The sequence below is a fragment of the Pipistrellus hanaki genome (assembly GCF_964339955.1).
Source record: "Pipistrellus hanaki genome assembly, chromosome: 3".
Classification (NCBI taxonomy): domain Eukaryota; kingdom Metazoa; phylum Chordata; class Mammalia; order Chiroptera; family Vespertilionidae; genus Pipistrellus; species Pipistrellus hanaki.
This window is the reverse complement of record NC_140505.1, coordinates 103,099,063-103,121,746: the sequence shown is the minus strand read 5'-3', so window position 1 is coordinate 103,121,746 and position 22,684 is coordinate 103,099,063. Positions and strand designations below refer to the sequence as shown.

Here is a 22,684-nt window from a genome sequence, read left to right as displayed (position 1 = left end):
GGGGGCCCAAAGGACCCAGCAGGGTTGGGAGAGAAAGCTATGGTCACTGGGCTGAGTGCAGAAGGAACAGACACTGGATACCACTGCTACCATTGGCACCCTGCTGCACTGCCAATGATTGGGGCCTATGGGCTGGGGGAAAGGTCTGGGAGAGGGACTGTGGGAGGTTGACCAGCTAGGGGGAGGGACCACGGGTGGTGGGCCGGCCACAGGAGGTTGGCTGTGGGAGTGCACTGATCACCAGGGGGCAGCTCCTGCATTGAGCATCTGCCCCCTGGTGGTCAGTGTGCATCATAGGGACTGGTCAACTGGTCGTTCCAGTTATTCTAGTTGTTTGGTTGTGATGGTTGCTTAGGCTTTTATATATATAGATAATACTTGAGTCATTTTCAGAGTTACAAGGGAGGGCTCATATACTATTAATATCATCAGGATGACTTGCCCACCTATTCTGCTAGGTGACTTCTGTTCTAAAAAGCCTATGTACCAAAAAATGAACGAGTACTGGATGCCTATGTGTATGGAGAGGTTCGGACATTGGCAATAGCTTGGAAATGCCATACATCTAAATATCATTAACTATCTGAAAACAAAGGTTTAATGAAGAAGAAACATGATTATTGTCTCACAATATTTTGACTGCCTTTTATTTGTCAGAGTTTTGCCATAAATGCTGCTCTTTTGTACCAGTATTTAATTGAAGATATTTTTTCCATCTAGAATTTACTTTTACTTGGAGCCACAGCCATAGAAGATCGCCTTCAAGCAGGTGTTCCAGAAACCATAGCAAATCTTCTGAAGGCAGGAATTAAAATATGGGTGCTGACAGGAGACAAACAAGAAACTGCAATCAATATAGGTAATGAATTTAAAAGAATTCCCTGATGCTGGTTTTTGTGTTGTTTTTAAAGTGTCTTGTAGAAATAATTAGGGGTTCCTCAAGTGCATTGAAGATTATATTTCATAGAACTCTTCATTCTAAGCCAAGAAAAATTTACTGAAATCAAATGAAGATGGCCTTTGGAGCATTATCTACCCATTATACACAGTATAAATATTACATCTTCCTGAAAAGTATTAAACACAGTTACATGGGATATAGAATTTAAGAGTTAACAACTTTGATTTTATTATTGCCTCCTTCACAGAGTTACAGTCTAAGATACTAAGAGCATGTTTTTACTAAATTTACATATGCAGTTATTTTATATAATTACTAGAGTCCATGCACTGGTAAGATACTAAGAGCATGTTTTCACTAAATTTACATATGCAGTTATTTTATATAATTACTTGAGTCCATGCACTGGTTGGTCCCTTGGCCTGGCTTGTACCCTCTCGCAATCTGGGACTCCTCAGGGGATGTAGGAGAGCCGGTTTTGGCCTGATCCCTGCAGGCCAGGCCAAGGGACCTCTCTGGGTCCGAGGTGTGGGTGAAGCAGATTCAGAGTCAACAGTGCCCCAGCAGCAACCTAACTCACTGCCAATTCTGGGAGGAATCTGGCTCCCTCTTCCCTCTTCTCTGGGTCTGGGGTGCGAGTGAACCAGATTCAGGGTGGACAGTACCCTAGCAGCAACCTAACCCATGGTCAATTCCATGAGGAATCGGGCTCCCTCCTCTATGATCAGAGCGTCTTCCCCCTGGTGGTCATTGTGCGTCATAGCTACTGGGTGAACAGTCGAATGATTGGACGGTCGCTTAGGCATATATATATATATATATATATATATATATATATATATATGGTAGATAACCATCTTAATGATTTTATCAATTAATAGATTTTTCTAAGAGTTATATTTTTCTTTTCCTCATCTGAGTTGGCAACCTCTTTGGTTGCTAAGTTATACAGAAATGAAAATTGAAGAAAAGAAATTTAAGTACAAATAACTCTATCAGTATTAAAAGGTACATTTTAAGTTTGAAAAGGAATTGAAACTAGTAATTAAAAATTAGTTTTAATTATTTGAATTATTTTTAAATCATCTGGTATTTCTGTCACCATTATGGTGTTACAAGCTGTGGTGTATATGTGATAAAATGAATATATGAGGACTACATAACTTATAATGTACTTATGGAAAAAGCGTCTTTGTCACATATCACTTTAGAAAGAAGCAAACTAGAACATCTGAATTTTGTCCTGTTTGGAGTAGTCTTCCTGGTGGCCCTTTCCCTACACCTTCTTTTTTGAATCAACTCTATCTCTTAGATAACCTCAATTGTAGACAATATCTACCATATTGAGTGAATTTCATTTCCTTAAAATTTTTATTTATTTTTTATTGATTTAAGAGAGAGAGAGAGAGAGGAAAAGAGAGATTGTGCCCCATCTGGGAATCAAACTATCAACTCTTTGGTGCATGGGACATATTCAACCAACTGAGCTACCCAGCCAAATCTCATCTTTTTTTAAATAGACAAAAACCATTTAATAATTTCTTCTCAAGGATATAGCTAATCAAATGCAATTTGAACTCCCAACCAGCTGAAAATAAAGTCATAGAAGAGTAACATGTGATTCATGAGCAGCCTCTGAAGCATTAGTTATAGAATTTGTCTATTGATCTGTGATAGATCTCTTTCAAATGCAAGTTTTTAGAGAATAGCGTGATGAAGTTTCTGTGAAGGCCTATTACTACTACTAAAAAATAAAAACTTATTTCTTATAACCTTTTGGTGATATTGTAACATTTGTATAAATGAAGGATAATACATTGGCTTTTTGTATAATGTCCCTCTCTATATGTATATACCCTGGCCCTTCAATTTCCCATATAAACTTGGCCTAAAGCACCTGCTATTGAATTATGGCTCCTGTTGTTCATACAGTGTAAATAAAGTTGACTGCTGCCCAGAAATTCTTAGTTAAAATTTAGGAGTATGTCCTAGCTGGTTTGGCTTAGTGGTTACAGTGTCGGCCTGCATACTGGAGGGTCCTGGGTTTGATTCCCGTCAAGGGCACATGCCTGGGTTGCGGGCTTGATCCTCAGTGGGGGGCATGCAGGAGGCAGCTGATTGGTGATTCTCTCTCATCATTGATATTTCTATCTCCCTTCTCTCTGAAATCAATAAAAATATATTTAAAAAAATGTAGGGATATGTTTTATGCTCTTCTAGAGCAATATGGAAGAAGTGGGTAACTCCCACAAGTTAAAATAGAACCATAATGATAAGCCTTCTTAATTTTCTAGATCTTGAGTGTTACTGTTAGACTAACAGCCTTTTTATGTCCCTAAATCCAGACTTAATTTCCACGGCCAGACCACCCTGCCCTCGGGAGAAACATGTCCCTCTTCCTGCTTGTTCCTTTCGTTTATTGCAGCTCATCAGAGCCTAGCCAAGTCTGGATAAATACAAACAAAAGCAAAGGGCTGCAAACCAACCCAGAAACACAAATGGCTTCTTATTCTGAGGAAAACTTTACTTGCACACAATGAGGCTTCTCTGAACCTTATGGGATAATAGATACCTGTCTAGTTTTTACAAATAACAGTTGTATGATTTTCTGTGTTTTTTTTCAAAGAATGTATAACAATATCCATAAGATACTTTAAAATTGATAGTTTACAGCTAATTTTAAAGACCACTATGCCTCCTACTTATAAGCTGATGACTTTGCCAAAATCTTTTATTTTTCCCGGAGCTTGTCTCTACATACATTTGTGTAGTGTGTTAGTTGAATTCAAAAATCTCTTGGGTGTCACGAAGTAGGCTTGTAACAGCTCAGGCTCTGATGTACTTTGGAAAAAACTATGTCTGAATTATTTTTCACTTTGTATTCAGAACTCAACTTAGTAACCTTGGGCGATGTTGAGAGATTAAATGTCATTTTCTGACTTATGGTATCTGTTGAGTCTGCACATGATACAGAATGTGTAGACATCTAGTCAGTCATTTTATTAGACTCTCTATGTCAGATCACAGATAACAGTTACATGTAGCACAAGGTCATGCTCTAGTCAGGGGTCTTCAAACTACGGCCCGCGGGCCACATGCTGCCCGCAGAGGAGTCTGATCCGGCCCGCCAGGTTTTTTGGGCAGTGAGCGCAGCCGAGGTGTTACAGTAGGAATTAGTAGTTCATATAGTCCGGCCCTCCAGCTCTCTGAGGGACCGTGATCTGGCCCCCACTTTAAAAAGTTTGAGGACCCCTGCATAGTCTGGGTTGTAAACCTGTGTTCTAACCTAACCCTAACCTTAACCCTAACCCTCGGTAACATGAACCATTATTGATCTGTCTCTTATTATACTGACTGGATATTCTGTACATTTTTGTACATTCTATGTGCATCTATAGTACCCAGGAGATATTTGGCAGGAAGATCAAGTGTCTAGTAATCATACCTCTAGGTGAAGTCAGGAAAAGAGTGCAAATGAATAGTGTCTACTGAGTGTCAGGCTCTGTGCTGGGCATGCTTTCTGGACACTATTCTCAGTCTTTACACATGAACAACCTTAAGCTCAAGGGGGAAATTCAGAGTTTATAGAGATTACACTCTACTTAATGACCCAGAAAATACTGGGTCTCAGGGCTTTTGACTTCTGATGCAGGGATCATTTTAAACAGATTCATAAGGTTTTGCAAAATCTGTTCGCTGAAATTTGAGTTAGCTGACAGGAGGCTAAGGGTAGTATATTTTATTTATTTGAAGATGCACATTGTTTTTATATTTTAACCTTTCTAAAATTTGGATGTCTTAATGATTTTCAACTCTTAAAATTTTAAGGCAACATGTACTTAGTAGTACATGTAGTCAGAGTGCATATTTAGAGACTAGAGGCCCAATGCATGAAATTCGTACAAGAGTAGGCCTTCCTACCCCTGGCTGCTGCCATCGGCTTCCCTCTGGCATCCAGGACCCGGGCTTCCCTCCCAGAGGGAGACCCCTCCCACCCACTGCAGCCTGCTGGTCGGTGGCCAGGGCCTTCCTCTTTGGGGCAAGCGATTGCCCCACCAGCCAGTGGCCTGGGCCTTCCTCTGTGGGGTGATTATGGGATGATGGCTGGGCCCCTGACAATCACATCTTACCCACCTTGGCTGGCCTGGCACCAAATGGGTTTCATAGCAGGGTCCCAGATGGTCATTTGGATGGTCGTTCCACTGATCGGCCTTCGGTCAATTTGCATATCACACTTTTACTAGGTGTACCACTTAATAATGCGGATTTTTTTTCAATAGATGGGAGTTACACATATGTTGATATATTTGCGATTTGATATGTATGCTGTTTCGTTGTATTGATAACAACCTTCAAAACTTCATATGTCAAATTTGCTGAAGGTGTTATTAATATCATAGATATTTTTATGCTTAAAAATGTCAAATTTTGTGACAAAAAAAGAGCGTTTGCAGGAAGTTTTAAATCATTACTTTATTTTGAAGAAAAAGTTATTGTATACTTTGGAAAGCTTATGGTGAATATGCTCCATCTTGAGATACTTGTGAACACTAGTTTAAATGCTTTAAAAGTGATGATTTCGATGTGAAAGACAAAGAGTGTCCAGGTCAATTGAAAAAGTTTGAAGAACAATTACAAGCATTATTGGATGAAGATGCGTGTCAAACTCAAAAACAACTTGCAGAAAGATTAAATGTTGCTCAGCAAACAATTTCCAATTGTTTACAAGCAATGGGAAAAATTTTAAAGGAAGGAAAATGGGTGCCACATCAACTGAACAAAAGACAAGTGGAAAACCAAAAAGTCATCAGTAAAATGTTGCTTCAATGCCACAAAAGTCTTTTTTGCATCGAATTGTGACTGGCGATGAAAAGTGGATTTATTTTGAGAACCCAAACATACAAAAACATGGATTGATCCAGGTCAACCATCAACATCGACTGCAAGGCCAAATCACTTCAGAAAGAAGACAATGTTCTGTGTTTAGTGGGATCAGGATGGTATGGTGTATTATGAGCTTCTAAAACCTGGTGAAACCATTCAGACTGATCGCTACTGACAACAAACAATCAATTTGAGCCATGCTTTGCTTGTGAAATGATCAGAATGGGCCAGAAGACACAGCTAAGTAATTTTGCTTCATGATAAGGCACCATCACACACTTCAAAACCAGTTAAAGACACGTTAAAAGATCCTGCCTGGGAAGTATTAGCCCACCCACTGTATTCACCAGACCTTGCTCCTTCAGATTGCCACTTGTTCTAATTGATGGCACATGCACTTTCTGAGCAGCACTTCAAAACATATAAAAAAGTGGAAAATTGGGTCTCTGAATGATTTGCCTCAAAACAAGAAAAGTTCTATTGTGACGGTATCCACAAAGTACTTGAAAGATAGGGAAATGTGTAGCTAGTGATGGACATTAATTTGAATAAAGCACTTTTGATGGTTCTATTGAAATTATTGTGTTTTCTTTGATTACAAAATCCTCATTATTAACAGGTACACCTAGTATTATATAGGATGACATATGTTTGGGTTCTTGGCTCTTTTTAGCATTTGATCTACCTTTTAATCATAGTTTGATAACTTATTTTAGTTCATACCTGGAAAATAAATATACTTAGTCAAATTAAGTTCCAGAATAGTTGTGTCTCCTATGAGCCAGTGAGTATTATGTAGATAGACAGTCATCTTGCCTGTAGGTTGTAGGTAGTTTAGAACTGGTGCAATGCCAGCCCCCTGCTGTGCCGTGCTTGCATTTATGCTAACTAGCTGTGGTTCAAGGAGTTGGCAATTTTCTATTTTAGCTTAAAAGTTTGGATTCAGATAGTCTAAAGTGAAATCTCAAATGTAGCCTTTGTGAATTATGTGTCGTCATTTCCTTATTACCAATGGATAAAACATCTATTAAAATGTTAGGCAATAGATGTGAAGTTTTCAGAATCTGTAATTTGTTTCTAGTGCATGTGGGATGAGTGAGAACAAAATCCTAGTGTGTATTTATCGTCAGAAAGTTGGAAATAGCTTTCATTCTCATCCATGTCTGAGCTGGAATTGCCCTCTGCATTTTGCTCCTCATCATTTGATACTTTTAAACCACTTCTTATAGTCTTAGTAGTTAAAAAATTTTTTTTAATGTGAGTAAATTCGGTGCCTTGCCTATCCTGTGATTGCCTGTAGATTGCCTTGCCCATTAAAAGGAAAACAAATCCCCTTCTCAGGGGAAGCCGGGCTTTGCTTGTGGCATTCACAATCTTAGTGTTGTTTTCCCCAGGAAAGTCAGATGTGTTATTTTTTTTTTAATTATTATCTGCAGCTAGCATTGTTGCCTGATGTTCTGCTCTCAGCCTGGGGAACTTATATTCTCTACTAAGGGGATGAGTTACCTGTGAGACAAATTAAAGAGTGATGCAGATAAGAAAGTAGTAATTATACAATATAGGTATTAAGCATGACTGGTTTAATAATAGTTATTCAGAAAATGTTAGCTATAATGTGCCAAATACTGTGCTACATAAGTTTCATATTTAATTCCCTTTGAGATCAGCATTATCCCCTTTTCAAAAATAGAACTGAGGCATAGAATTATCAAACAACTTAGCCTAGGTCACAGAGATGTGAGAGTGCTGAAAATCTGAGCACGTGATCGCCACACTTAGTATTCACTTCCCAGAAGGAAAAATATTTGAGCTTCACAGGGAAGACTTCACAGCTGAGATAGGATTAAAACTTGAGCCTTCAAGAGTTTGTTGAAGAGGAAAAAAAAAACAAAAACACACAGACTGAGCACAGAATGGGTCACGATCGGCCAGTTCAGGGAGGAGGCCACAAGGCAAGGCTGAGTGTGTGCTCACTTGTGATGGAACATCCTGGGAAGGGTGGGAAGGGTCTGGAGGGAAAGGTGCCCTGGTGTGGTTCTATAGGCAAGTCCTTGGCTTCCTCATTCTACAGATGACTTACGGACTCCATCCCGAGCCTCTGTGGCCCTGTCTGGAGTAGTAAAGTTTTGTTATTCATCCATACACTCACACTCAAATAATGATTGACCACTTTCTCCGAGAAAATATTTAGAGGCAACAACACACTTGTTGAGGGTTTGGAACCATGTTGAATCCCAAAAGTGCCTAGCTTGATTGATCTTAGGATGTATGGCCAGGAAGGATAAATTGTTCCTAACCCTTCCAAAACTGTAACCAAAACAAGTGGATTTCGATATCTTTAATAATATGAGCTTGCCTCAGAAAAAGAGATACTGATGCAAAAATATAAATTTGGTTTGGTAATGTTTTCTAGTGTGAATTGTTATTTTATTGTCTTAAAATCAAGTCCTTCTCTAAGTACCATAGACTGTACTATTTTGATTTCTCTGAATGTTGATTGTACTCAGGTAGTTGAAAGACTAAGACCTCTGAATGTTGATTGTACTCAGGTAGTTGAAAGACTAAGACCTTTGTAGTGTGCGTTCGTTTCGGCTGTAATAAAAAGTGAAACCCCAGAGGTTCTGTCTTAGTCATTTTATGGTCGTCTTGTTAGGCTGTGAGATTAAAGAACTAGATCTCAATTTACAAGTGAGGATTGACATTTCATACCTGGCTCTTCTCCAAGAGTTGATCTCATTTTATCCAAAAACATTAGAAATCAAGCACTCCAAACCTGGATTGAAATAATTTGATTTGCCACATTAGCTAAACCACAATTAACTGTGTTAAACTTCCATGGTCTGTCTAAAGCAGTGGTCGGCAAACTCATTAGTCAACAGAGCCAAATATCAACAGTACGATTGAAATTTCTTTTGAAAGCCAATTTTTTTTAAAAATATATTTTTATTGATTTTGTACAGAGAGGAAGGGAGAGAGAGAGATAGTTAGAAACATCGATGAGAGAGAGTCATCGATCAGCTGCCTCTTGCACACCCCCCACTGGGGATATGCCCGCAACCAAGGTACATGCCCTTGACCGGAATCGAACCCAGGACCTTTCAGTCCCCAAGCCGACGCTCTATCCATTGAGCCAAACCGGTTTCGGCTGAAAGCCAAATTTTTTAAACTTAAACTATATAGGTAGGTACATTGTTATTAACTTAATTAGGGTACTCCTAAGCTGGCCTTTGCTAAAAACTCAAGGGGCCAAAGAGCCGCATGTGGTTCTCGAGCCGCAGTTTGCCAGCCACTGGTCTAGAGAAAGTGTGCTGTGTGATAATTCTTTAAGCAAAATCTCACTTCATTTTCCAAATTTAAAAACCACCACCACCAACCTGTTACTTCTCTGAAACCTTCAGCTTTCTATATTAAAATTTATGGAAGTGTCAGTGGTTTTATTTATTGCCCTCTCCCTGCAATGGGTTAAAAAAAATACTTCAAGTTTTCCCATAATGTCTTTGTGTAGCTTCAGTTGTCAAGTGGCATTTTGCTTAAATTGAAAAATATAGAATAAAGCAGCAAGCTAGGGCTTAAAAATTATAGCTCACTTTTGCAGCTGTTGCTTAAATAAAGAACTACCAGCAAATCCTTTTGCATCAGTTATACTAAATTTGTAACAGTCCATAGTGCATAAAGTTGCTGGAAGTCTCTGGGGATAAAGAAGGAGTAAGCCTAACATAGAGGGAAGTGATTAAGGTTGCAATATCCCCTATTGTGTATGAAAATAAAATATAGACCTCCCTTCTGGACCTAATCTAAGACTTTATAGGGAGAAGGAATACATTTGTAAAATTTTAACAGGAAACAAAGAGTTCAATTATTTTAGTCCTACCATGCAGAAATTTTACTGGCATGCTGGGAAGTTCTCATTTTTACTCATCACTATTGTTAAAATATAGACATGAATGAGTTTGAAAATGCATAGAAAATTGTTTCATGTTTTCTTCCTTTTTTGTTTGTTTTGTTTTAGAGGTTTAACAGGTATTAGCCTATGTGGTATTAAGATTTTAAACTATTCACTTTGTTTCAATTTTTAAAATAATATGTGGTGGTTTTAATAAGCGAAATAACCTCATTTCCTTGAGATAACTATTGTTAACAGCCTGGACTATATTTTTATGGCATTGATTTAAAAAAAAATAACAGTTGGGTTAAAAGGCATAATTTTGTGCTTTAAAATTTGTGTTCTGAGGTGATTTATAAAATACCCCTCTTAAATGACAGTGAAGGATATACTTTGTATATTCCCAAATAAACAAATAAAAATATTTATCTCCCTCCAAAACAAACAAACAAACAAACAAACAAACACAACAACAACAAGTTTTTTTCTTGTTCTTAATTCTTGCCTGTCTTGAACTAAATTGTATGCCTTTTGCCCTGACCTGGAATCAAACTGTGACCTCCTGGTTCATACATCGATGCTCAACCACTGAGCCACACCAACTGGGCAAGGCCCTTTCTTGAGATTATCACATATGTACTTGCTGCAAGGTTGAAATTCTAAGTGCTGATGATTTGTTTCATTTTCTGTAAGCCATTGCTCCATTAGCTTAAGGTACCGAGAAAGAGGTGGCTGTGAGGCCAGTTTTCTAAGTGGAAGGCATCTTTTCTTGTCCTTTCTCAATGAGATAAAATGAGATGAGGATTGGTGAAAATCGCATGTTGATGCCAGCTCTCTCTCAGGGGGCACTGAGAGGGTGGAGAGAAGGGCTAGGGTTCTGATCCTGGGCTTGGCTGGAGCGCCTGCTCCCAGAGTGTGCGGGTTGGAAGGGGAGGAGTCTGGAGAGGCTCTCCCTGGGTGTGCGGTGTGGCAGAGTGTCTCCCGCTGTCCGGATCGGACTGCAAAGCCTGAGGAGGAAAGAGCCTCATAGGAAATATGTGCACCTTCTGGGGGGGAAAGTGGAAAAGACTCTCTTGCATCATTTATACAGATAACTTTATATAAAAAGGTGATAGAAATTGTTGAAAAGAATTAATATCAGAAGACTTTTGTTCCAAAACAAACTTCTTTTTAAAACCCAGGTTTAATTCTTGAAATGGAGATTGCTTTAACCATTTGATAGGAAAAGTGACTTTCTCAATGTAGAACAGTATATCTTTGAAATATGTTATGAGAATTACCTCCTTTTAAAAAAAGCAGATGAGGGATCTCGATATGATGATAGGCAAGTTCATGTTGATAAAGGGGCACCGTTAGATTTTTTTTTGTCTCCCTAATGTGTTTGCTATTATGTTAGATAGCCCAAGGCTTATCCTAATGTTATACAAGGCTAAAGACAAACCTGCAGAAAATTGACAAGTATTTACTTTAGTCATTAGTTTTGAAGACCTTCCCAATCATTTCTGTTCAAACTGCCTGCAAGAATCAAAATCAATTTAAACTTACTTTTCTACCCCTTACTTTTGCCCAGTTCTTCTGAATGAACTGATAACTTTAAAGTGGTGATAAGAAAGATATATGAAGGGAGTCTGAATTCAGAAAACCATTGAAAAACATTTAGTTTTTGGAAGGAATGATAAATTCACATGTGATGTCCTTTCTTTTATTTAGGATATTCCTGCCGGTTGGTATCCCAGAATATGGCCCTCATCCAATTGAAGGAGGATTCTTTGGATGTAAGTAGTTTTGTAAATGTTGCATTTGATGTAACTGTATTAAACTTTGTTTCTACTATGACTGATTATTAGGTTTATTTTTTTACTAAACTATTGCAAAACTGTGTTTCTGTTTTTACAAATGAATGTTATAAAGTCATATCTTTAAACATCAAAATAGTAAGCTTAGAACATTGCTACATGATAATACTTAATATCTTACTCAGAATTTTTCATTTAAAATGGGATAGTTTTAATCTGGTTTAACTTCCTGTTATTATTTACTAGGGGCCCAGTGCATGAATTCATGCACCTTGAAAGGAGCAGATGATAGGATTAGTTACCATTTTAAGTGGAGAGGTATGACACAGAGATTTCTGTACTTACAAATTGGTGAGGCTATGGATCCTACCATAAGGCTGTGGTAGGCACAGGGGCAGGTCTCGGCCCACCCTCTGCTTCCCTGCCTGGCCCTTCCCTCCATGGACCCTGACCTGGAATCAAACTGGGCTGCCCTGTCTGATGGCAGCCCACTCCCGCCACAGCCGCTCCCACCTGCTGACAGTGCCAGTGATTGGGGCCAGCACTGGGCGCTGGCAGTGGGTGAGAGAGGTGGCTCCAGTGCCAGCAGCAGGTGTGAGTGGGGCCAGCGCTGGCAGCAAGTGCAAGTGCCCGGCGGGACTGCAGTATGCAGGAGGCAAAGAATTTTCAGTAACCACCAGGGGCTCACCCCGATGACAGTGCTGGTGCCCCAACTTGGTCTGGCGACCCCGCTCACCTGCTCCACCGTCCTGCCACAGCCGACACCCGCCATGTTCTGTGCATGTCCCTTGGTTGTCAGTGCACATCATAACCAGTGGTTGTTGGGTTATTCTGGTTGTTCCGCCATTTGGTCTATTTGCATATTAGCCTTTTATTATATAGGATGTTAAGTGTGATGGTTACCTCCAGTGCTAGTTACTAAGGAGACCTGTGGAATTTTCTTTCTGATAAAAAAAAAACCGTGAAAATAAAGACAATATTCAAGTGTCAGAGGTTGTTGAAATTTATAAAGTAATAGGATACATATGCAATTAATGCCCTGACATCCAGTGCCACCAGCTCATACAGAATTGGATGGCATGGTTCTCTGAGCATTTTTCACTTGTGCCCATCCCATCATGGCCTAAAGCCACTGCTGAGACCAGGGGTAGGAGCTGATTTGAGGGTAACCAGTGATTTGGGAAGCAGTTTGATATGAAGATATGAGCTAAAAAATGAGATTTGTTTGTTAGGACTTTTAACAAGGGCATGCTACCAGCAGGCACCCACAGCCACAATCCCAGTCAGAATATTTAAATGGCAACTCTGGGAGCAGATGTCAGGACTAGTTACCATTTTAAGTGAAGGGTACAATACAGAGATTTCTGTACTTACAAATTGGTGAGGCTATGGATCCTACTGTGAAGGCCAAGGCATTGCCTGCCTGTTCAGGACTCCAAAGGCATGATGGGGGAGAGTCTGTGTGCTTCCAAGGCACCGTTGCCACGGTAGCACCCCTGTGGCTGAGAGCTCCGGGACTTATCTCAGTGTGCCTCTTATCCTCTGTGCCTCTACCAGCCAGCAGCCCATGACTCCCAGGTCATCCCTCAGGTCCTGGACTCTAACTCCCACATGCTCTGGGCTTGTGAGGAACCTTTCCTCTATCTGAGAGTTCCCTTCTCTTCAGCACTCCCTATCCCACTTGCCTTTATTTTCTCTATAGAACTTTTCATCTTTGGAAATAATATATATTATTAATATACTACTATATTTACTATAGATAAAATATATAATAATAATAATATCAAGTATATCATTATTTAATGTGAGATTATAAGAAGGTAACCAGATTTCCCTCATAACCATTTTTAACTGTAGTGTTTAGTGGTATTAAATGTGTTCATATTTTATACCATCACCACCATCAATCTACAGAACTTTTCTTATCTTGCAAAACTGATACCCCTTAAACAATGACTCCAATTTCTGGTAACCATCATTGTACTTTCTGTCTCTATGAATCTGACTATTCTAAGTACTTCATATCAGTGAAATCATAGAATATTTGTCTTTTTGTGTCTGGCTTATTTCACTCTGCAAAATGTCCTCAAGCTCCATCCATGTTGAAGCATGCATCAGAATTTGCTTTTTATAAAAGGCTTAATATGTATGTACTGCATTTTGTTTATCCAATTATTTGTTGATGGACACTTGGGTTGCTTCTTCCTTTGGACAATTATGAATATTGTTGCTATGAAGATGGGCGACAAATATCTTTTTGAGATCCTTCAATTTTTTTTGGCTATACTATCCCAGAAGTAGAATTGCTGGATCATATGGTGATTTTATGTTTAACTCTTTGAGCAACTACCACACGATTTTCTACAACTGTTGTTTATTTTACATTCCCACTTAAGTAGACACGTTTCAATTTCTCCACATCACCAACACTGTTATTTTCTTTTATTAAAATGTTTTCTATTTTTAATGGTAGCAATTCTCATGGGTATGAGATGATTTTGATTTGCATTTCCCTACTAATTAGTGATGTTGGGTATCTTTTCAGGTGATTATTGGGCATTCATATATCATCTTAGGAGAAATAGTCAATCCTTTCCCCATTTTAAAATCAGGTTGTTTGGGGTGTTTTTGTTCTTGTGAAATACTTTCTATTCTATCTGTCTCCCACTGATTCCTTAGAATGTAACGTCCATGGAGCAAAAGTCTGATTTGTTTTTAAGCTGGGCATTTCTACCTTCAAGATAGTGCCTTGCACAAATTAGGTGCTCAGTAAATGTTTGACTGAGTGAATGAACAAACTTAAGATAATTTTCCAGTTACCAGTTAGAACTGCGATTTAAAAGCCAGGCTGATGAGGCCATGCCTAAAGTTGCCATGATGGGCAAGTACAAGCTGGCATTAGGAGGGAGTCAAAACTGAGGAAGCCAAAACAGCACATGGGCAGGCGGGAGAGTGGCGTGCTGTGCAGAGGAATGCTCAGACCCCTTGGATGAATCCACATAGTGTGTGTGCACACCCAGGGAGCCCCCTTGTTTCCTGGTGATTTCCAGTTCTGAGGCATCCACAGTCTTAATTTTTTTTTTTTTTTTCATGGAAGTGACTCAGAAGTGAGCATTTATCTTTCTTTTATACTGGACCATCTCTGGAATCCAAGAAATGGACTTGAAGTCAGCATAGCAGTATAAAACTTACACTACAGATTGAGACATTTGGTTTACCTTGGCTAAGGGGTGATTAGTGAAGCCAAACAGAAGGTTTTATGTCTGTGCCTGACTCCCTGTAACCTGTTAAGAATGCTTTTTTCTTGTCCAGTTTTGAACATCTTTTGGTATAATGACTTCAATGTACTAGGCATCTGTTGAACAGAGGTGCAATTTCTAAGGACTGTTTTTGCTCTCCATGTTTCTTAACAGAGTCCTCCTCTCCTGCTTACACCTCCTCTTTCCTACGCCTTCCCTCTCATTCTTCAGTTGGGTTAAAATAAGGTGACCAGACGTCCCGCTTTTGGCGGGACAGTCCCGATTTTTAACAATTTGTCCTGCGTCCCGCAGCATTTTAAAAATGTCCCGATTTTTGGAAAGAATGCACAACAAACTAGGGAATCCCAAGAGATCCTCAAGAACCCTTCCCCTCCCCCCGGTCAATGGTGTCCCGCCTTACCAGGGTTAAAATCTGGTCACCTTAGTTAAAGGCATTCCTGTTCTCATTAGAATTTCACTTGCTAGGTGTGGAAGGAAAGCAAAGTGCTAGACAACGAATCAGAATATAGTAAATTCTGGCAGAACTCCCAGTGGAGTTTTTAATGTCGCTGGGCTCTTATGATAAAGCAAGGAAAACTGAGACAAAGGAAATGGCCCAAGAATTAGAAGCATCAGGCCTTGCTTCCCTTACTTCGTGTCTCATATACATGTAAGGGGAATTAAGTGGCCTACCTCAAGACCCAGAGCTGGCATTTGTCACCTTCACTTGACTAATAAGTATGTCCAGGCTAGATCTCCCAAGTGCTTATAAATAATCAGGGTTTATCCTCTGTTTTGAGTTTTTCAGCTGTTGCCAAAATAAGGTCTACATTCTGGCATATAGGTGAGATCAGTAGTCTTTGAAATAAGGATGGGCAATATGTGGTGGTATACATCTCAGGAGGGCAATTATATGTTAGAAGAAAATGTGATTTTCTTTTTTTAGGTAAAAAAATGTCCTAAAAACTCAGCTTTATTGATAATAGCATGTGGATTGCTGTTGACACACTTAGTCCTTATTTCTGGCATACTGACCAGAAATGGCTCTGGGAGGAATGCGAGAAGGAGGGAAGCATGGAGTTCCACATGTAAGAAGGGTTAGGGCTGGGGCCCTCACTCTTTTGTCTGCTTTTAGTCCTTTGTAAAACATTGACATTTAGGTGCACTGGTTAAATGGATCTATGGACTATATTTAATTTTGGTTAAACTGACTCTCATAAGATGCTGGCTTAAAAGGATTCTTTTTTTTTTTTTTTTTTTTAAAGGAATTGAGAACAACAATAGTATAAGCAGAAGCTACAACAATATGGCATTGCTTGACCTGTGTGCTAGTTCAAGCTTTCTTTCTGCTACTTGATGAGTTAAAACAATGATCAGATCTGACAGGTTAAACAAATTTCAGAATTACCCACAGGCTGTTATCATTAATCATGACTCCTTCCCTAGGTATAAATGGTATCTTCAAATATAAGATATGGTAATATGAAACCATCTCACAATTGGTGAGACTTTAAAAACTAAAAATCCCAAGTATGAGAATAAAAATCAACAGTTTTATCAGCAATTTATAAACATGAAAATTCAAGTCAGCTACTGTTTAGGTTTCATAAAACTTACTGTTAGCTGTTGAATAATAAATGTCTTTTGATATTTGTTAGTAAAAGACAAAAAGTGGCAAACCATTTGGGGAGCACTTGTTTTCCTGCTGTAATAATATAAAGAAAATAACATGGTAACACCAAAAATTTATATAAATGTATATGAATAAGAGATCTATAGAAAACCTTGCTAGAATTTTCTAAGAAACGATTGGTTGAGCAAATTATGAAATATAGGAGATTTGTTACATATTTAGGTGGAAGTATAGCTGTTTCTAATGTGTTAACTTAGGGCATAACTATTGATTGTCAACCAGTGTGCCACAAGAATTTTTAAAACTTGGAATACCTGACTATTTATTCAGGAGCACTGACCTCTTTTTCTTTAGATAAAATAATAATTAAAAAAAGAGACAACAACCAATACAACAATAGCTATCCAAATTATACCTTTTTTTTTTGGTCAGATCAGAAAAAATATAATATATATTTTGGCGTGCCACAGGATTTTAATAATTAGTTTATGTGTGCCATGAGATGAAAACGGTTGAAAATTGCTGGAATACACACACACACACTCACACACACACACACTCACACACACTCACACTACTATTTTTGCTGAGTCATATAAAGAAAGATACATTGGTAAGGGTAAATATGTTCTAAGCAAAATATTAACTCTTTAACACAAAATGTTTTATGAAATAAGTATGTGATCATGGGTGGAAAGGCTTCTTAGGAATAAAAACAAAATCTTGTAAAATTTATTAAGAACATCTGTGGCAGAGACGACGTTTCCCAGCTTCTCTGTGGCTGGATGTGGCCGTGAGATTTAATCCTCACTGGAGGAATGTGAGTAGAAGCAAGGTGGGAAGTTTCTGTGTTACCCGTTGAAAAGTAGGCCTCCTGACTTGGTTTCTTGCCTCTTCCCATATGCTGGCTGGATATGGCACAGCTGGAGCCACACTGGAGGTTATGGAGCTGCTGCAGCTCCACATCGAGGACAGCAGAGCTGCTTCACTGCCTGAGGTCCCCCTAAGACTGAGGAGCAGATTCTGCAGACTTTCTCTCTCTCTCTGAAAAAGTTAGTTTTAAATATTGAATGGGGGGTGAGGAGTCTCTTAGTTTAGCTTCATACCCTACTAATAAAACAGGACCTGGCACTAAAGGTCGTGTCTCCAGTATGGTGTAGGTCTGTCCTCGGTGAGAGAGAGAGAGAAGGGGGGTAGGGGGGTCGGGGGGTCGGGTCCACTTTTGTTGGCAAAGGAGAGGGAATGGGATTTGGGGGTCATGGGATTTGGATCCATTCAAATTGATACAGGTGCCCCCATTCACATTCTCAAGGGCCCACTCCTTTTCAATCATTGTTCTAGCTCTCAGGGGAAGAGACCTGGTGAGTCTGTGACTACAACATTCATTGAATTTTATGATGTGAGCATTTCCATTATCATCCATAGTTCACTCATTTCCCTTGGTAGTCAACCCTCTTCATGCCTCAGCAATCACAGATCTACTTTCTATCAGGATGAGTTAAGTGTGCTTGTCTTAGAATTTCATGTGAAGAAATTAAGCAACAGATTCTATTTTTGTCTGCCTTCATTCATTCAACATAGTTATTTTGATAGTCATCTGTGTTGCTGCATGTATCATTAGTTCATTCCTTCTTGTTGAGTATGGTTGGACGACATTACATTGTATGGTTGTACCACAATTTATTTATTCATTCATCTGTTGAGGGACATTTCAATGATTTCCAACTTGAGGATATTATGAGTAAAGCTTCCGTGAACCTTTTTTCGTGCAGTTTATGGGTCGACACATGTTTTTATTTTTCTTAGATACCTACTAGTGGCATTGTCATAAGCTGATAAATTTGTGTTAATATGTTATACTAGTGGCCTGGTGCATGAAATTCGTGCACGAAAGGTGTGGGGGATGGGGTGTTTCTCAGCCTGGCCTGCACTCTCTCCAATATGGGACCCCTTGAAGGATGTCCTACTGCTGGTTTACAGAGATGGGGCCTAAACCAGCAGTTGGACATCCCTCTCACAATCTGGGACTGCTGGCTCCAGCAGCTGATCTGCCTGCCTGCCTAATTGCCCCTAACCACTCTGCTCGCTCCTAACTTCCCTTTGCTACTGGCCTGCTCACCCCCAAATGCCCCCCTGTGCCAGCCTGATCACCCCCAACTGCCTCCCGTACCAGCCTGCTCACCCCCAAATGCCCCCCCACCCCCCCCGTGGCCTGCTCACTTCAAAGTCCCCCCCCCCCCCCGACTGTCCTGATCACCTCCAACTGACCCCCACTGATGGCCTGCTCACTGCTCACCCCCAACTGGCTCCTCTCCTGGTCTGCTTACCTCCAATGGCCCTGCCTCACACCAGCCTGATCACCCACAACTGCTGTCCCATCCTGGCCTGATCACCCCTGGCAACCCAAGCTCCCAGCCCCTCCTTTTTTTTTTTTTTTTTTCAGTGCCTCCTTGAACAGAGGCCAGAGCAGTCTGGAAGCAAGTATCTGGGATTTATTTATCTTCTATAATTGAAACTTTGTAGCCTTGAGCAGAGGCCAGGACTGGCTGGAAGCAGGTATCTGGGATTTATTTATCTTCTATAATTGAAAGTTTATAGCCTTGAGCTGAGGCCAGGGCTGGCCAGGGTGGGTGGGAAGCTTGGCTTCCTCCATCACCAGGGCAACCCAAGCCTCCTGCTCCCTCCAACTCCGTGGCTGCCACCATCTTGGTTGGGTTAATTTGCATACGCACTCCTGATTGGCTGGTGGGTATAGCAGAGGTATGGTAAATTTGCATGTTTCTTTTTATTAGTGTACATAGCAATAGAAAACTAATAGTAGTATTCTTTGAAGAGCAGAACTTTTTAATTTTTTTGAGATCCAGTTTCTTTTTTTCTTCTTTTTACATGATTAGTGCTTTGGTACTTTAAGAAATATGTACCTACTCCAAGATCTTCTGAGATTTCTCTTTTTTCTAGGATTTTATAGTTTTAGCTTATAAATTTAAGTCTATGATCCAATTTTGTGCATGGTATGAGGTCCAGATTATTTCTCATATGAATATCTAGTTTTTCTAGCACCATCTGTGAAAATCACTATGAGTTCCATATAGAATTACCTTGGCACTTTAGTTATAAATTTATTGATTATACATATATGTGACTGTATTTCTAGACCCTATGGTTTATTCCATTCATGTATATATCTTTCTTTATACACCATCACACATTGTCTTAATTATAGTAGCTTTATAGCAAGTGTTGAAATCCTCCAACTATTTTTTTTTCTTTCTAATATTGTTTTGGTTGTTCTAGGAACTTTGCATGTCTATATACATTTTAGAATCAGGTTGTTGATTTCTCCAAAAAGCCTATGGAATATTTATGGAGATAACATTCAATCTATAGATAAATGCGGGGGCAGTTTGACATTTTAATGGTGTTGATATTTCTAATCCATGGACATGCTGTATGTCTTATTTACTTAGGTCTTCTTTAATTTCTCTTATCAACATTTTATAGTTTTTAGTGTATAGGATTTGCAGCTGTCAAAATTGTTGTATTTTTTCTAACTATAATATAAGAACCATTTGGCTCTTCAATTTCTCTTTATTATATTCATGTTTTCCTTCAGATACTTCAAAATATTTATGATAAATCTTTTTTTTATTTTGATTTATGTATTTATTTATTTTAAATATTTATTTATTTTAAATATATTCTACTGATTTTTTTATAGAAGGAAGAGAGAGAGAGAGAGAGCTAGAAATGTCGATGAGAGAGAAACATCGACCAGCTCCCTCTTGCACACCCCCTACCGGGGATGTGCCCACAACCAATGTACATGCCCTTGACCGGAATCAAACCTGGGACCTTTCAGTCTGCAGGCCGACGCTCTACCACTGAGCCAAACTGGCTTCGGTTATGATAAATCTTTTAATTTCTTCTTTGACAGTCCCATTTCTCTATCCTTTCTGGGTTTGTTTTCATCTGCTGGGGGATGGGGTGTTTCTCAGACTGGCCTGCACTCTCTCCAATATGGGACCCCTTGGAAGATGTCCTACTGCTGGTTTACAGAGTTGCTAGGACTTGCTAATATTTCTTTTGGTTATAGGTAACATTTTTATGGCTTTTTGTGTATTGTTGACAGGACTTTCTAATATTTCTCTTAGTTATAGGTAACATTTTTATGTTTTTTTGTGTATTGTTTTTAGTATCTAGTAATTTTTATTGTATTCTGATTATTGTTGATGTTTTGTTGTTAAGTATCTGGATTCCGTTATTTTCCTTTAAAGAGGATTGAATTTTGGCAGGAAGTTACTTGTGGGTCTAGTAGCCTTCACTCTAGAACTACTTTAGCTTTATTACCTAGATGAGACTCTTTGGAATTGCCACCTAAGCCCCTGTATATTCATGTAATTTTTCCCCTGTAACTGGTTGGAACTTAAATATCTCCTGATTTAGTATGAGCTCTTGTAATGTTTACCTTACAGGCCTGAGATTTGTTCTTTTGTCATGGTGTCTTATCCTATAAATGCATAACTTAGTGTTTGTTCAAAGTTGCAAAGTGACCCTTATAGATTCAAGTTCTTTCTGTGTGTGATTTTTCTCCAATATGCTTCTCTACAAATTCCAACTACCTTGCATCTCTAGCTTCAATTTCTGTCTTCTCTCATCAGTTATAATAACATGCTCTGCTTGGGTTTCTCTTCCTTGAATCATAATTTGAAATGTAGCTCCAAAAAACAACCTCATTCAATTCTCATTTTCTAATAGTCATAGTACTGTGTTGCCTATTGTCCATTGTCTGAAAAGATAGTTAGTTGTTTACAAGTCTGGTATATTAGCTTTTATCATACCTGTCAAGTCATCTTTGATAAATACTAATTTCAAGTTCAAATGTCTGCACCACTTGGATAGTTTTTTTTTTTTTTTTTAAACAATAATTTGTTGTTCCTAGAGTTTGACCAGTTCTGATTTTTAGAACTCCAGGGAAACTCGGCTTGGTCAGAAAAAGAATACCTTGTCATCTAGTAGGTCATTGTTATGACTTGGCTTTTTTCGATAGAAATTGGTAATCATTGGTGAATTCTGAGCAGAAGAGCGATATGATCTGATTTACCTTTTAAAAGGGAATATAGTTGCTTATAGTGGGGCCAGGGCAGGAGCAGAGAGCCTAGTTAGCAGGTGAGATTCTGGGTGCATAGTATTTTCAAAGTAAAGATGACAAGACTTGCTGATTTAAGAACATGTTGGAGAATAATAACTCATTGGCAGGTAAAAACCAAAGCTTACTGTGTAATCCTACAATCATTAGAGAAGTGGTGCCACTATTTATAATTTTTCTTAAAAATGAACACTAGAACCTTGTGATGTTTTAGTTTTGTCAAGCATTTAGGGAATAATTTTATATAATCCAATTTTATACAAGATCTTTCAGAATATAAGAAAAATATGTTATGATACTATGCAATATAGTTTGATACTAATGTAACCTTCAAATCAAAACCAACAGGAGCAGAATGATAAGATAAATTAGAGGTCGATCTCAGCTGAGAACTGAGAGGTAAAATTCCTTGTTAAAATGTGGCAAACCAAATCTATTAATGTAAACAAATTCACACATGATATAGTTGGGTTTAATTCCAGGAATGTAAGTGTATGCTTTCTTTTTTAAAAATCTCTTATTAATATACTTTACCTCATTAATAGGTACAAGAAAAACAAAAACAAAAACAAAAACAAAAACACCTCTATACAATTATCTAATTAAATGCAGAAAAAAAAATCCAGAAATTTCACATTCATTTATAACTAACCAACAATAGCAACAAACTTTTAAACCTAGATTAGGAGTGGAATTCCTTAACCTGATATGGTGCACCTACTGAAACCTGGGCCATACATCATTCTTCATGGTCAAGCAATGGAATCCTTCCTCTTGAAGTAAGATGGGACAGGCAAGTTACCTGCCTGTTGTCCTTTTTACCGTTATACTGATGGTGCCAGCTCCAGTGTGACAAGATAAAGAAGCAAGATGAAAGTTATTAAGGATTAAAATAGAGAGACAACTTTTATTAACAATATGATAATTATAAGTTTTATCTACATAGAAGATATAAGAGAATCAATAGATGAAGCACAGTTAGGAATTAAGAGAGATTACCAGATGTTTTTATAAGAGACAAAACATTACAGATAATTGAAGCACCTTAATTCTTCTTTATCCAGTTGCCTGAGAGAAATCTGTCACAGAATGGTTTTATATTTTTGCCATCCATTTGTATGTATCCATAAGCTATATATAAACTTACTAGAGGCCTGGTGCATGAAATTCATACACGGAAGTAGGAGGGATGGTGTCCCTCA

The 22,684-nt window shown here is 38.7% G+C and overlaps 1 protein-coding gene across 4 annotated transcripts in view; it reads left to right on the top strand.

The window, feature by feature from the left end:
• ATP8A2 (ATPase phospholipid transporting 8A2) overlaps positions 1–22,684 on the top strand; it is a 563,643-nt gene that overhangs the window by 155,277 nt on the left and 385,682 nt on the right. For all 4 annotated transcript variants that reach the window (XM_084878763.1, XM_084878761.1, XM_084878762.1 and 1 more), the window contains exons 23-24: positions 721–859; positions 11,379–11,443. In XM_084878763.1, the coding sequence (XP_084734889.1) occupies positions 721–859; positions 11,379–11,443 (204 nt within the window). The remainder of the gene's footprint in view (positions 1–720; positions 860–11,378; positions 11,444–22,684) is intronic.